The 16,935-nt window shown below is 40.1% G+C and overlaps 1 protein-coding gene across 14 annotated transcripts in view; it reads left to right on the forward strand.

Annotated features, from left to right (window-relative positions):
* Positions 1 to 16,935, forward strand: part of stxbp5l (syntaxin binding protein 5-like) — a 249,217-nt gene that overhangs the window by 184,339 nt on the left and 47,943 nt on the right. For 5 of the 14 annotated variants that reach the window (XM_017703045.2, XM_017703048.2, XM_017703046.2 and 2 more), the window contains exons 19-21: positions 693 to 761; positions 5,046 to 5,111; positions 14,718 to 14,822. In XM_017703045.2, the coding sequence (XP_017558534.1) occupies positions 693 to 761; positions 5,046 to 5,111; positions 14,718 to 14,822 (240 nt within the window). The remainder of the gene's footprint in view (positions 1 to 692; positions 762 to 5,045; positions 5,112 to 14,717; positions 14,823 to 16,935) is intronic. The other 9 variants (XM_017703050.2, XM_017703052.2, XM_037539565.1 and 6 more) reach the window with 3 other exon arrangements.

Below are 16,935 nucleotides of genomic sequence, written 5' to 3' on the forward strand. Positions count from 1 at the left end.
TAGAGTTTGTGTTCACAGCCCATATCTAGAACTTCCAGAAAGCCCCTTTCTCAGATAGTTGGTTCCACACAATGTGAATTAAAATCTAACTGGTTGCTTCCACTTTCAGTTTCTAATCATATTGGTGGATAATATACCAAGTGAGAACTTCAGTTCAGCTTCTTGCTTGGCCCCATGTACCTAGACACCACAGAGGAAAATATCCTTATCCTAGGAATCATTAGACCTTCTCTAAAGGCCTAGAAGGTCCTGATGCTTCCACACTCATAATCTCCATCCAGATATAATCCTGATACTTACGATGCATTTGTAAACGTGACATTTATTTCTTGCTCGGTTGAGTTTTATATTATTGAAAGGGAAAATAAAGGCGAATGTCCTCCACTGTAGATCAGTGCGAGAGTCCAAAGGTTAGCCAAAGTCAGGGTCAGTTTTTTTTTTATTCTGTTTCTTCACATTCTTTTCCAGAGATGTCCTCACATTCTTCCCTTCCTCCCAGTTCCTTTTCTTTTTCTCCCTCACCCACTCACTGAACACTGAACTTGGTCTTGCCTTGCGATCACACTCCTCTTTTTTCACTCGAAGCCTGTTTTGTTCTTCTTCTCTCTCTCTCCCTCCTCTCTCTCTCCCTCTCTCTCTCTCTTTCTCTCTCTGGTGGGTGGCGATGCTTGGGCATGGGTGCGCTGTTGCAGACTTTTGCATGCGTGGCCTGTCTAACTTTTATTCCGATTCAAAGAAAAGGATCCGTACCTCCTACCAGAGTAAGTCCCGTCTCCAGGGAGATGCCGATGGGGCGGGTGGGTGGTACCCAGTGGCCGAAGGTGGGGTTGGGGTGACTTGAAATGCTTGGATGTTGACTGGTTGATCACTTAGTTTACAGTATGAGTCAATGAGTAGTAGTAGTAGTTGTAGTAGTAGTAGTAACCCTTTCAGACCGATATTAAGACCTTCCTGCTTTTGAAGATGGAAGGAAGTGGTCCACATCGGCAAACTAGGACTTGCTACCTTGTTGAAAATAAACGTATCAATATGGGTTCTTCAGAGCAATAAAGAACCACTTTTGGTTCCCCATTAAGCCTTTCAGTGGATGGACACTCCAACATTGAGCGTTTCAACCTAACCTCAAACAATGATCCTGAAACTTGCTCAGGATAGAACGGCAGGCCAATGTATTAGAGTGAACCTGTTTTCTGTTCTTATATAAATTCTAAATTAAGTCTAAATCATCGTCTGTAGTAATCAACCATATTGCTGTTGCCAGAAGAAAATGTTGTATCTCCAAAATGGTATCTTTACAGGAGAAGGAAAAAATAAACCTTGCTTTTAATGTGAGTCAATGGGACCAGACGTCTGTCCAAGTCATTTTGGGGCATTTCTTTTGGTCCATTCTTTATGAAATTTACATACAATGTAGGAGACAGCTGGTATTTTCAAATGATGACAAAAACTGACAAACGGCAAAAATTGACATTTCTTCCGACAGCAGCGATATGTTTTGTTAGCGATAAGATTAGGTTGGAAAACGCTGTCGTATTCCTTCAAAGAACCATCCATTAAAAGGTTCTTTAGGCAACCAGTGGTGGTTCCTAGTGGTTTTTCTGTTACATCGCTATAAAGTAAATTTGGTTCAATAAATATATAGACAAAGTGTTTTTTGAGTGATGGCACTTTGACTTCCCTGAAGAATCAAGTTTGAAAAATAGATCTGTGAGTGTGCAAGAACCTTTTAAAGGTGTAAACAACCTTACACAATAGGTTAACAGGGTTAACAATTTAAGAGGTTCTCCTAGAACCTTTACATTGTGGTGGTTCTTTGAACTTTAAAAAGGTTCTTTTGCACATCGTATTTACAAAAATGATTCTCTGGAGAAACATCCACTGAAAGGTTCTTTAGGGAACCAAAGGTGTTGCTTGAAAGAACCCATTTTAGCACCTTTATTTTTAAGTGTGTAGTTTGTCCAGCAAATGTAAGAACTTGTAAGCGTTGATTGTCCAAATACAACATCTGATTCTGACCCACTGGTTGGATGGCCAGTCTGAGAGGGTTAATCTAGTGATGAGTCTTTCTTTACAGTCTTCAAAAATAAAGGTACCAAAGGGGGCTCTTTACCATGAAACAGAGCTCATCAATTTCACACTTTTATCTAGTTTCCTGTTGTAGATTTTTGTTATTACTGGTAGGTATGACACTATGTGTTCAATCAGCTGCATCATTAGTTCAGTTAACTACCAGTGAAAACAAAATCCAGGACTGCAAAGTGGATCCAGGATCTAGAGCTGAAGACCAGCTGCTGGAAGAGCCACTTTTGGTTCCCTGAAGAATATTTCCATGGACGGTTCTTTACAGAATAAGTTCTTTAAATGAGATGTACAAGCATTAAGATCATGTGAAGTTCAATGCTTTTTAGGTTCTTCCACAGAACCACACTTTCAAGCCAAGAACCCATTGGAAACCTTTCTTTTTGAGAAAGTATGGAACGTTTACATTATGTGGGGAGTTCTTTAAATGTAACCTAGGTTCTTTAAATCCACTCTGGTTTTCAATAAGAACCACTGAAATGCTTAACAGGGGACCAAAAGCTGTCATGGGGTCTTTCCAAAGAACCCTTCTTCAGCTTATGTTGTGAAGAGTGCAGAGTGGGTGAAGAAACATCCAGGCATGTCATGCTCTTTTTCCGAACGTCTGTCCTGGTCTGCGCTTTGAGAGAGTGACCAATCAGGGTTCAGCAACTGTCCCCGCAATCTGTGTTTGGATGGAAGCTGATAATGTTCAGTAGTCAGTAGAGTAAAACCATCGCTTAGCACTTTCTGAAAGTACTAAAGTGCTGAAGAGTCACAGATTGTTAATATCTAAAATTATCTATCTCTTCATTTCTCACTTGATTGAGCTCTAAAAGTTGGTACAAATGTATAAATCTACACTAAATGGCCTTGGGTTCTCGCAGGCCCAAGGTCTCTTTTATCGAGATAATTAATTCCGCTGTGGTCGGCATAGCCTCCGAACCAACAGTGGAAATAAGCCCTATATCTGTCAGAAAAGCGAAAAGTTTCCGGGTGAAGAGATTTGGGGTTTTCTCAGCATGAACTAATGCTTGTGGATGGGACTTGCTCCAGTGTCCCCTATAAAAGCACCTTTCCCTTGACCCTGATTGAGGTGGCTGCATTGGTTCTCTGGTTCTCCGTGCTTGTGACTAAATGAGGTTTGCACTGCGTACATTCGCTTGGATTAGAATGCTATAATACACTCATGCATTAATTCAAGAGTTTGCAGTCCTGGAATTCACTTCCTCTCTTTTGCTGTCTCTCTACCTCTCTCTCTCGCTCTCTCTCTCTCAGACACAAACACATTAAGTGATTGATGTGGATGCAGTGCAGGCCTCATCATATTTGTGCAGATGGGGCCTAGAATATGATCAATATGAGTGTTTACTCACAGACACGCTGGTTCTTCGGTGGTGTGTATGTGCTGAGCTATTTCTGGAGCACTTATTCTTTATCGCTTTCAGTGACTCTGCAGAATTTCACATTAAACAGCGGCAGCTGTGCTGTTTTACTACTGAACAGGTGCCTGATGGCTACGTCGTTTTGTAGCCTCCTTTTAAAGCTGTACTGGATTTTGTTGCTGTGATACAAACCCTCATATTTCCATTTTCACCTTTATATTATTGTATTATGCCTTTCAAGTCTTTTACATATGTCAAGATGAATGGGCGAATACAAATGGATCAAAACTGCCAGGAATGAAGCTGCATTACATTAAAGGGCCCCTATTATGGAAAAACTAATTATGGGTGTAGTGTTGTTGATGTAGTGTAAATACTGTTCCACAATAATATATTCCAAAATGAACACTCCCCCAGCTTAAATATGGAAAAATAGCTTTTAATGTTTTTGTGATGTCACAAACTCATTTACATATATCCACCCAGTTCATACAATCTATAAAGCCACAATTTAGTCTATTTTGAATTCACTGTTTTTGTGATGTCACAAACTCATTTACATATATCCACCTAGTTCGTACTGTCTAAAAACAGGTTAAGCCACAATTTAGCCTATTTTCAATTCACTGATTTTGTGATGTCACAAACTCATTTACATATATCCACCTAGTTCGTACTGTCTAAAAACAGGTTAAGCCACAATTTAGCCTATTTTGAATTCACTGATTTTGTGATGTCACAAACTCATTTACATATATCCACCTAGTTCTTACTATCTAAAAACAGTTTAAGCCACAATTGAGCCTATTTTGAATTCACTGCTTTTGTGATGTCACAAACTAATTTACATATATCCACCTAGTTCGTACTGTCTAAAAACAGGTTAAGCCACAATTTAGTCTATTTTGAATTCACTGTTGTTGTGATGTCACAAACTCATTTACATATATCCACCTAGTTCGTACTATCTAAAAACAGTTTAAGCCACAATTGAGCCTATTTTGAATTCACTGATTTTGTGATGTCACAAACTCATTTACATATATCCACCTAGTTCGTACTGTCTAAAAACAGGTTAAGCCACAATTTAGCCTATTTTCAATTCACTGATTTTGTGATGTCACAAACTCATTGACATATAATCATTATAAAGGTGAATGTACGTCATTTAAACAGTTTAGTCATAAAGACTCATAAATAAATAAAACAGTCCATTTAATTCTAAATGAGCTTGAAATTTATGTAAAAATTGTTTTTTTTTTTCATAAAACCATGTGGGCCCTTCAAAATTCATCAGTTAAGAATGTTTTTCCTTCTCCTAGAATGTTACTATTCCATAAATGTGAGGCTTTGGTTATGACAGCAACAATTTCTTATAATAGTAGGCAATAAAAGTGTCATTTCTTGTCACTGAGCTCTTAAACAAAAAGCTGAAAATGTCTGTTTTACTCCAGAATAATCCTAAGCACATCACACTGCACTGTTTGCCATGGCTGTTATGACGCTTTCTGATACTGTTCGTATTTGGGTGGAATTAGTTCTTATTTTTGTCTGCTTCCTTTTCCTGTCTCGCGTCCTCCGCTCTCTGATTGGCTGCGGCAGGCCTTACGGAGCTTTCAGACAACCAGGTGTCTCTGGACCTGGAGAGGAGCAAGTCACCCACCTCAGGTAACCACACCTCCTAAGCCACTCCTGCTTCATTAATATACAAGCCTCACCCATTCCGTTAATATACAAGCCCCACCCACTTCATCAACATCCTGCCCCTTATTAACGACATCTGCTTCCTCCTGCGCAGCAACTGGCCTATCCATGCTCCATATCCACAAATGTGTACATAGCAACTGTTGCTAGGTTGGACAAGCTTTACTGATCAATGGTAAAAATCTCATTTAACCTAATGAGAACATTGCTAGTGGTCTGTAAGTTTGTCCAACCTATAAACAGTAGCTAGGATAAAGTCCATTTGTGGGAGGGGTCTGGATAAGTCATTTAGAATAAGAATTTGAATATAACTGTCGCATAGTGTTGCTTGTAGGCAACATACATATTCAAGCAAAAATGAACTTAGATAAAATTACTTTTGCATTCCAACAGATGTGAATTACATTTTTGATGGATGAAAAATGATGAGAAATGGATTTTCTGAGAAAATATATAGATAATGGGTTTGTTGCCCTGAGGCAACATCATGCAGTGGAGTGTAAATTTGTGTATTATGTGCATTAACGTTAGAATTATGCGATAATATTGGCTACACATTACAATTTGTTCCACAGTCACATAATAACTAACAGAATGCAACAAATAGGCATATTCATCCAGCTCAGATAGCCACACCCCTTCATTGTAAAACATATATAACAGCTGCATTTGTGCTGTAGCTCCTCCCACTCCTCTTCTAGCAGCCCTTCAGGGCTAAACACTAATCACTGCTAGCTCCTTTTTTTCCTACAGCTCTTTCCTTCTGCTTCCAATAGATCCTCGTTCCTCAGCATTCACTCTATCTTCTCATTCTGACACACTCTCCCTCTCTCTTCGCTCTCTCTCCAGGACGTGATGATGGTTTCTGCTTTCAGATGAAGTTTGTTATGTTTTGATTTGGTTTTATTATTAATTATTCTCACAGTAGGAAAGGTTTGTTGAAAACTGAAATTTCAGTTACGTTAGCCAATGTTTGTGCTCTCTCTCTCTCTCTCTCTCTCTCTCTCTCTCTCTCTCTCTATCTCGCTGTATTGCAAAATGCTCTGTAGCGGTCATGGCTTTTGCTGTATTTTCTCTCTGTATTCTGCGTGGTTTGAAGATTGAAAGGCAGGCCATTTGGGAGCTCTATGGCCTCCAGCTGTGTGTGTGTGTGTGTGTGTGTGTGTGTGTGTGTGTGTGTGTGTTTTCAGGATAAATGTGATAAATAATACATATACATAATAAGTATTATTATTCCATATACACCAATCAGCCATAACATTTAACCACCTCCTTGTTTCTCCACTCACTGTCCATTTTATCAGCTCCACTTACTGTATAGCTGCACTCTGTAGTTCTACAGTTACAGACTGTAGTCCTTCTGTTTCTCTGCACCCCTTGTTACCCTGTTTTTCAATGGTCAGGACCCCCACAGAGCTATTTGGGTGGTGGATCATTCTGAGGTGGTGGTGCGTTAGTGTGTACAGAGTGGTCAGTGTATTTGATGGCCATTTTGACTGGTCATGAAATAAATGAGGGGTGGTCTTTGACTTAAACAGAGATAAATGTTTCTCTTTGACGTTGACCATGCTTAAGGCACAGGCAGGAAGTGTGTGTGTGTGTGTGTGTGTGTGTGTGTGTGTGTGTGTGTGTGTGTGTGTGTGTGTGTGTGTGTGTATACATACATGTCTCTTCATGTGCTTTTGTGGTACAAATGCACAATATGTATTATATGTTAATCATTATTGCAACACTGACCTTTGCAGTACTGATATCACAGAAGGCCACACAATATGCAGATGAGGCCTTTAGCAAATCACTGAGTGTCCTTCTGAATCAAAAGCATTCACCTAATCAAACAATTCTACATTTTGGTCCAAAAATTGCTGACCAGACATCAAGAGGTCCTCTGTGTGTTGGGAGGCATAAATCAATTCTAGCAGTGTAATTGCAATGTGGTATTTTGTCCCCGTTATGCAGTTCTTGTTTCTGTGTATCTGTGTGTCTGTGTATTCTAGTGCCTGCACACCTGTGCATTAAAGGGCCCATATCATGGAAACAAACAGATTTTCTTATTGTTTGATGTAGCATATTGTATGTATGGTTCTTGTAATTAGTTGTTGTTGTTTACATACTAAAACAACAATGCTGTTTGATGTAATATGTAAATGTTTAAGTTTATTCACCAGTCCATATGGTAACTGGGCTGCAAAAAAGAGCCTGTTTTTGTTTTAGTGATGTCACAAAAAACAATGTCTGATCATTTAGCCTACAGCAGTTTAGCCCCATTATATAACATTATAAAAGTTATGTTATAGTGTGTTTCAGCCCCTATGGCCTTATGAATAGGGCAGCCAATCAGAACAGAGGTCACTGAATTTATTGTTTTTGTGACGTCACAGTATATATATATATATATATATATATATATATATATATATATATATATATATATATATATATATATATATATATACCTATTTATATCTATCTATTTAGCCTACCACAGTTTAGGTCCACCCTTTTAAAGTTAAAAAGCAAGTTCCAGTCCCGACTGCCTTTGAAACGAGGCAGCCAATCAGAACAGAGGTCACTGATTTCTTTTTTTTTGTGATGTCACAAAATCCATTTACCTATTTATATCTACATATTTAGCCTGCTACAGTTTAGCTCCACCTTTTTGAAGTTATAAAGCAAGTTTTAGGCCAGACTGCCTTTAGAATGAGACCCCCAATCAAAACAGAGCTAATATGCATATATCACTCTTAAAGGCACAGTAACAAAAACAGCTTTTTTAACTGTAAAGGATAAAAAGAGGTTGGAAAATGGTCATATACAGAGCCCTGCTGGTGACATGCGGTATAAATAAATATAATGCATGGCCATGGCATATTAACATGTGGGAACAAGATCCTAAGGCGTGGCCATGTCTTAGTCAGCCATGGGAATGAGGTAAAGTCTTCGCCATGACTTAGTAAGGCGTGGGAATGAGGTCATGCCTTATTAAGCTGCAGTGAAGGCTTAATTAGGTAATTCCCATGCCTTACTAAGTCGTGGCCATGGCTTGATTATCTTATTCCCATGCCTTACTAAGTTGTGGCTGCTATTTTTTTTTTATTTGTACAGGATGTCACCAACAAGGCTAGTCATGTAAAATTAATGAGTTATGAGAATACAAAAATTAAGACATTTATTAGAATTATGACAAACGTTGTAAGTGGACTTAAACTGGGGGCCTTTTACAATGTTTTTCACGTGTTACGTCCTTTTAAATCACAATTTCAGCAGCTCACAACTTCTGTTCCGATCATCAAGCTTTTTATACACGACATTATTTTCTGTTTTTTTCACAGAAGAGGAAGTTGTACACGGCAGGCTGCGGAAAGCTGCCATTCGGCATGAATATTTCATGACGCCGTGATATTGTTTCACGTTTTCTGTTTTATTTCAGGCCCGTGCTTTTAGATGTGTACTTTTGAAAGTAGCCCTGGGCCAGAGAAGATTAATTATAAATGAAAAAGTGAAGTGGTCGAGCAGCTGTTCCTGTTCCTGTCAGCCATGTGCCTGTGCCATGTTTACAGACTCACATCTCTTAGTCATTTTAAAACATCTCTTAGCTATTCTGAAAGAGATTCAGTCATTCCCCTTCGGCAGTACTACCTAAACCTGCACCCAGTCTTTAATTATTACTTTAGTATTCTTTTATTTACCGCTTCCCACTGAGCATAAGCTCTATATCTGTCTGTTGCTTAGCAGTAGTGTTAAATGGGGCTTTTAATTTATGGTATTGCTTCAGTTAAATATGAAATCATGAATTTATTATTAGCATAGCATCATTTCTTGCCTAATGCTAAATGGTCCTCATTGACTTTCATTCATTGATAACTATTGTGTTAAATGACTGTTGTCATTGCTATGTTGCATTGGAGTAAAGGATTTGTTTCGTTGCTGTCGGAACAAAACCTCATATCTCCAAAATGTTAACCTTTCCGGACAGGAAAAAGATGCTTAACGTTGATGGATCTTAACTTTGAATGGAAGTTAATGGAACTGGATTTTTTAGGATTATTTCAGGCTGTTTTTGCTGGTCCATTCTTCATGAAAACTTCACATACTTTAAAGGCTTCTGGTTCTGCCCTGTTGACTCTGCTTCAGTATAGTGTTGGTGGCATTGTCCTTCACTATTGTCCTTCGCCTCACTTGGGACTTTTTGTGGGGTGTCCTGCACTGTTGACACTGTTCAGGCACAGATTTTGTGGGGTGTCCTGCGCTGTTGACACTGTTCAGGCACAGATTTTGTGGGGTGTCCTGCGCTGTTGACACTGTTCAGGCACAGATTTTGTGGGGTGACCTGCACTGTTAGCACTAGCCAGCTGTAGGTTTTGTGGGGTGTCCTGCACTGTTGACACTGTTCAGGCACAGATTTTGTGGGGTGTCCTGCGCTGTTGACACTGTTCAGGCACAGATTTTGTGGGGTGTCCTGCGCTGTTGACACTGTTCAGGCACAGATTTTGTGGGGTGACCTGCACTGTTGACACTGTTCAGGCACAGATTTTGTGGGGTGACCTGCGCTGTTGACATGGTTCAGGCACAGATTTTGTGGGGTGTCCTGCGCTGTTGACATGGTTCAGGCACAGATTTTGTGGGGTGACCTGCACTGTTGACACTGTTCAGGCACAGATTTTGTGGGGTGACCTGCGCTGTTGACAGTGTTCAGGCACAGATTTTGTGGGGTGTCCTGCTCTGTTGACACTGTTCAGGCACAGATTTTGTGGGGTGACCTGCGCTGTTGACACTGTTCAGGCACAGATTTTGTGGGGTGACCTGCACTGTTGACATGGTTCAGGCACAGATTTTGTGGGGTGTCTTGCGCTGTTGACACTGTTCAGGCACAGATTTTGTGGGGTGTCCTGCACTGTTGACACTGTTCAGGCACAGATTTTGTGGGGTGTCCTACAATGTTGAACTGGGCAGCTGTAGTTCTGTGGAGTGTCTTGCCCAGTTGACACTGTTCGACTGCAGTCTTTGCAGTGTGGCCTGCGCTGTTGGCAGTAGTCAGTTCACACCACTGATACAGCTGACCATTGGCACTGTAGTTCTTTTAGTTTGTTCCACATTGTTGGCACTAGCGAACTGTAGTTTCTGCAGTGTGTCCTGCTTTTTTGGCACTAGACAGCCCTAGTTATTGTGGTGTGTCTTTGTAATCTCCTTCAAACCACAAGCTGGAAGTGAGCAGCATGAGCAGCAATGCAATAATTATGGATCAGCCTGGGTTGGGAAAATGTTGGCACTAGCCAGCTGTAGGTGTGTCCTACACAATTGGTACAAATTGGCTATCGTTTTTGTAGGGTCCTGCACTGTTAGCATTTGTCAGCTATAGTTTTTGTGGTGTATCCCACACAGCTGGTACTAGTCGCCCTAAACTTTTGGTACAGCTGACATTTGACACTAGCTGGCATCAGTTTTTGAAGTGTGTCCCGCAATGTTGGCACTCATCAGCTGTGGTTTCTGTGGTGTGACCTGCTGGTACCCGCAGCTGGTACAAAGTTGCTCTTGTTTTTTGCGGGGTCCTGCACTGTTTGCATTTGTCAGCTTTAGTTTTTTAGTAATTTGTCTTTTTGTGTCCCTGCGTCCTCCTGTTTTGTTCTTTTGATGATGAGTGAAAACTAGTTCCACATCACTGTATGGAGATTTATTTAATTTGCTGATGCCAACTTTAGTCTTCTTTTGAAATGCAACTTTTTGCAGACATCAGCTTGGTGTGTCAAGACCCTTCGATCTGGGCTGGAATTGAATTCACTCACCATTACACTAACACAGCGACTCTCTCTCTCTCTCTCTCTCTCTCTCATTCTCTCTCTACCTTCCTTCCTTTCTTTCAGCTCCAGTAATTGGTGCCACGCTTCTCTTTGAAGTTCTCTCTCGGTCTCGCTCTGAGACCGCCAGTCTGTCATTGTTGTTTATTGTGTTGAGGTTGTTGGTGTGTTGTTTTTTTACATCATGACTGAGGCAGGTTGCTCTGACCTCATGTTGACTCTGGCACTCTGCCAGGTGGCTAATAAGCTGAAATGTCAGCCATTGCCTGTGACCTCGGGTATATTTAGAAAAAGAAAGTTCCAGCTACATTGAAAAAGAGTCTTGTGGAAAAATAAAGGAGTATGAGAAGGGACAGGGTGACAGGTACCATCAATGTGTTTTTCAATGCACAAATACCAACAAACCAACTGTTTTTATTCAAGCTTCTCCCTCAGGGCAAACATTCCAAATAAGTCAAGTCAAATAAGTCTGCAAAGAAATACGTCAAATGCTTACACAAATCACAGTAGCTCTGCTCTCTTCTTTAACTTTAACTATAAGAAGTATGAATTTTTGTTGTGTTTACTGGTATAGTAACAAAAATTGAGATTATTTTAATTCTCTTGCTGCTGGAATTCACTGTACACTGTTAGAAATGAAGGCTCTGTGCAGGTCCATTTTTCATTCATCAAGGTACACACAATGTAAATGTTCCCTCAAATGTTCCCTTAAATCAGTTTTTCCAGGTGAAAAGTTTGTATTTGTAGCCTTTCATAGCCAAATGTTTTAAAACACAACAGTAGAATAAAAGCCTGGAGGCGAGGCGGGGTGTGTAGAGTCAGTACAGCTTAGAACAGATCAATTCAGTGGATTATGGTTCAGTTATGTTCCCTGACTATAGGTACTGGGATGTACGCTTGAGGGTCCCACCCCAGTGACAAGAGGGGTCCTACCCCAGTACCTTTATTTCTGAGAGTGTACAGTACAATGTATGTCCAAAGTTTGTAGACGTCTACTCATCCAGCATTTCTTCTCAAATCAGGGTATTAAAAAGTAAGGAGTTTGTCCCCCTTTTCTGTAGTAACAGACTCTAAAAAGGTTGGGATCTGATGGCAGCCACAAGAGCACTCATGAAGTCAGGTACGGATATTGGGTGATCAGTTCTAGATCTCCAGCTCATCCCAAAGATATTGGATGGAGCTTCTTCACTCCAGAGAACACAATTCCACTGCTCCACAGCCCAAAGCTGGGGTCTTTACACCCCTCTAGCTGATGCTAGGCTTAGGGCATGGTGACCTAAGTGTCATTTGCGGCTGTTCCAGAACATCCCATTCTATTGGTCGGTGCTTTTCTCTGGAGATTATGAAAGCTTTGTATGCTGTGGTTGCACCTCAAAGTAGGTGAGTTCACTAACTGGACAGGTGTCTGGATACTTTTGAACATAGTGTAGCATTAACAGCATGTTATGCAACTCATTTTAAAAGCTTTTCCAAAAAAGGTTTACTTCACAGTTTCTTTGGCCTTGGCCGCTCCAGTGTAGTCTGAGTAGTTAATGAAATGTTACATCTTTTTAGTTATTTGTTTTTCAGTTTTTTCCAAATAGGACCTTTATTATGAAGTGTTCCCTGGAGCAGTATCAAATTAAAATGGATCACTGGAGCGATGCCACAGAAGAATCACTATCAGTTTCTTAACAAACAACTCAGTTGAATGGTTTCAGTTGAGTTGATTCAATTGAATATTTTCCTTAAGAAACCAAACAGTGTTCGTCTATGGCGTCTCAACAAACCCTCTCCAAAGTAGTTTGGTATCTTTGTTTTTACCAAGGAAAGTGCATTTCTACACTTCTTAAATTAAAAAAGGGTTATTTGAGCAATGCCGTAAGAGAAACTACATTTGTTTCTAAAGAACCATGACTGAAAAACAGATTTGTGAGTGTGAAAAAAACTTTAAATGTAAGGTATATTTTTCAATTTCAGGGTTCTTCTAAGAACATTTACATTACGTGGCAGTTCTTCAAACTTCCAAAAGGTTCTTCACACTCACAAAGCTCATCAGCAAAACCTTCATTGGGAGGTTCTGTAGGGAATCAAATGTGGGTTTTTTTTCGACGATATTGAGTCCTTATTTAAAAGAGTGTAGGAATTTATGATGTTGAGGGTTGATTGTGGTATGTCATGGATGGTTTTTATGTAATTCTGATTGTTGTCTGGCTTTGACAATTGTTATGGGGTTTTGATGACTGATTGTTGTGTGGATTTGATGATTTTATGACAGATTGTTGTGGAGCTTTGATGGTTGAATGTTTTGTGGTGTTGAGGGTTGATTGTTGTGCGGCTTTGATGGTTGAATGTCATGTGGTGTTGAGGATTTATTGTTGTGCGGCTTTGATTCTTGAATGTCGTGTGGTGTTGAGGATTGATTGTTGTGCAGCTTTGATGGTTGAATGTCGTGTGGTGTTGAGGTTTGATTGTTGTGCAGCTTTGATGGTTGAATGTCGTGTGGTGTTGAGGTTTGATTGTTGTGCAGCTTTGATGGTTGAATGTCATGTGGTGTTAAGGATTGATTGTTGTTCAGCTTTGATGGTTGAATGTCATGTGGTGTTGAGGATTGATTGTTGTGCAGCTTTGATGGTTGAATGTCATGTGGTGTTAAGGATTGATTGTTGTTCAGCTTTGATGGTTGAATGTCGTGTGGTGTTGAGGTTTTGATTGTTGTGTGGCTTTGATGGTTGAATGTCGTGTGGTGTTGAGGATTGATTGTTGTGCAGCTTTGATGGTTGAATGTCGTGTGGTGTTGAGGATTGTTGTGCGGCTTTGATGGTTGAATGTCTTGTGGTGTTGAGGTTTGATTGTTGTGCAGCTTTGATGGTTGAATGTCATGTGGTGTTAAGGATTGATTGTTGTTCAGCTTTGATGGTTGAATGTCTTGTGGTGTTGAGGTTTGATTGTTGTGCAGCTTTGATGGTTGAATGTCATGTGGTGTTAAGGATTGATTGTTGTGCAGCTTTGATGGTTGAATGTCGCATGGTGTTGAGGTTTGATTGTTGTGGGGCTTTGATGGTTGAATGTCGTGTGGTGTTGAGGTTTGATTGTTGTGGGGCTTTGATGGTTGAATGTCGTGTGGTGTTGAGGTTTGATTGTTGTGGGGCTTTGATGGTTGAATGTCGTGTGGTGTTGAGGTTTGATTGTTGTGCAGCTTTGATGGTTGAATGTCGCGTGGTGTTGAGGTTTGATTGTTGTGGGGCTTTGATGGTTGAATGTCGTGTGGTGTTGAGGTTTGATTGTTGTGCAGCTTTGATGGTTGAATGTCATGTGGTGTTAAGGATTGATTGTTGTTCAGCTTTGATGGTTGAATGTCTTGTGGTGTTGAGGTTTGATTGTTGTGCAGCTTTGATGGTTGAATGTCATGTGGTGTTAAGGATTGATTGTTGTGCAGCTTTGATGGTTGAATGTCGCGTGGTGTTGAGGTTTGATTGTTGTGGGGCTTTGATGGTTGAATGTCGTGTGGTGTTGAGCATTGATTGTTGTGCAGCTTTGATGGTTGAATGTTTTGTGGTGTTGAGGTTTTGACTGTTGTGTGGATTTGTTGTGCGGATCGTTTGATGACTGACTCTTGTGTGGCTTTAGTAGTTTAGTGTTGAGTATTATCTTGTTAATTAATGGGTCTATTTCACAGTTTTCACAGCCTCAACCTCCTCAGTGTGATTTTGTTTTGAGTTAAATGGAAAGTTGTGAGGTTCTGATTTGTGTATGTCTGTGTATATGTGTGTGTGTGTGGTTCTCTGATTTCCAGTGCCGTATCCTTCTTCCCTCCACAATGACCCTCGGGGCACGGCGGAGCCCGTGTCCAACCTGCGCGCCAGCCATTACAGTCCAGTCTTTTATCTTCTGGACAATGGTAAGCTCTGGAACACCTGGACCGGCCTCACCGCTCATGCGCTCGTCTGTCAGCGTGTGTGTGTGTGTGTGTGTGTGTGTGGGATGGTTGTGAGCATGCTGCTGTAGGATTAGCCTCACGCTCGTAGTGCCTCTTGCCTAGCTGTGCCTAGCTGCTACCACTATCTCACCACTTCTTCTGGCCTTGAGGTGTCAGGTGTGTGTGTGTGTGTGTGTGTGTGTGTGTGTGTGTGTGTGTGTGTGTGTGTGAGGGTGATGAGTGGCTGCTTTCACACACATCTCTATGTGAGAGCACTGGGAGAAATGGGGGGGAAAGGTTTGAACTGAGCTTGAAATTGTCAAAAATTGACCTAAGCAGGTTCTGCTCCCCGTGTGTTCCTATATAGCAACTGTTGCTATGGTAAACAAGCTTTACAAGACACTGTCAAAATTTTTCTCATTCGGTCAAGTGATAAACTGTTCAGTGTACTGTTACAGTTTTAAAACGGACCATTCAGTCTATGGAGTCCATGTATGGAAGCTAAAATGCAAAGTCAGATCGTTTTGAATTCACAGTTTTTATGATGTCACAAGAACCAAAGCATCTACATGCATCTACCTATTCAGCCTAGGGTAGTTTAGCCCCACCTCTTCTCTTTGAAGTTTTTTTGACCTTGAGTGATTCTGACTGATTTAGAATGAGGTACAAGTATATGGCAGCCAATCAAAATAGAGCTAATTTACATAAATCAGACTTAAAGGCACAGTATCCTTCACATATAGCTATTGTGATATGGCTAAAGTTAGTGATGTGATTTGCCAGACAGGTGTGCACAAAAGTTTGTGCGCCCTGTTTTGCTGTATTTTTAAGTGAAAATGAGTGAACGCATTCTCAACAGACAACACAATTCTGCAAGTTTTATTACACAATTACTGCTTATTTTGTGGAATTTAACATGTTAGAGAATAAAAAATGTGGTTGGAAAACGCGAGTCGTACAAAAGTTAAGGCACAATATATATTTTATCTTAGTTTTTTTGTTTGTTTGTTTGTTTTACATGTAAATGTTAAACTTAGGAAATAAATAGAAATTGAACACCAGAATTCTCAGAGAAATGTTGCCTGTAGAGGATGTGTTAGCTTATTTTCGTTTAGAAAGTCCAAAAAACATGGAATTTGAACAGTATCTTTAAAATGGATTTTAAAAAATAAATGACACACTGAATTTATTTTTTTTTATTAAAAATTATATTTTTACCAGAGTTCTGTCAAGCTTGTTCAAGCTATCCACAATAGCTACTGAAGAGCACATTTCTGGGCGGAGCTTTGAGAGATCATTTGACAGTGAACTGAAACACAGAGGCCAAGTGATTGCTGCATTCGACTAAACTGGGAAGTCGGAGCTCGGAATTATGTCATTTTTACATTTTGACTGCTACGTGTTTAAGATACAAAGTGGGAATAAACGTCCTCCATGAAACCGAGTATCATTAGCAACAAGCATGTCAGCTAATGTAAGAAATATGAGTGATGACTAACAGTCATCATGCACAGAGTTCCAGATTTAACCAACCACTGTGTCTTTGTGTTGACTGATCTAAGGTTGGGGTTCTTTATTGGGCTGGTGAGGCACTCCACTGTGAGGGGTACATCTATGATCACCCATTGCTGAGAAATATTTTGTCTCCAAATGAACTAATACTTTTTTTTTATTCTTTCATTCAGTCGTCAAAATAGGGAAAACATTACAGTAGTGCTTTTTTACTTTCTTATGTAAAACCCAATTTCCCATTAAAAACAGCATTTGGGTGTTTGCTGTGGGTTTAAAGAAGGTGAAAAGTTGTCTGTGAACAGGCAAAAGAATATGCGACATTATCTATAAATAAAACAAAAAAATGGTGGCATTACCTTAGTTATCTAAATACGGCGATTGTATTGATCAGTATGTTCTGATGTTTTCCGTAGCATTAGTGATATTACTGCTCAGACACTGGGGTAATTAAACATTGCCATTAAATAACTTTAACATTAAGGCCAAGAGCATAAAAATGCAAAGTTAAGTCACATGATACGACCAAAAGACAATGAGGTATAACTCTGGTTATTCCCAATCTGCCCAACATTGACTATGTTCT

This window comes from Pygocentrus nattereri, chromosome 6 (assembly GCF_015220715.1).
Source record: "Pygocentrus nattereri isolate fPygNat1 chromosome 6, fPygNat1.pri, whole genome shotgun sequence".
Taxonomy (NCBI): Eukaryota; Metazoa; Chordata; class Actinopteri; order Characiformes; family Serrasalmidae; genus Pygocentrus; species Pygocentrus nattereri.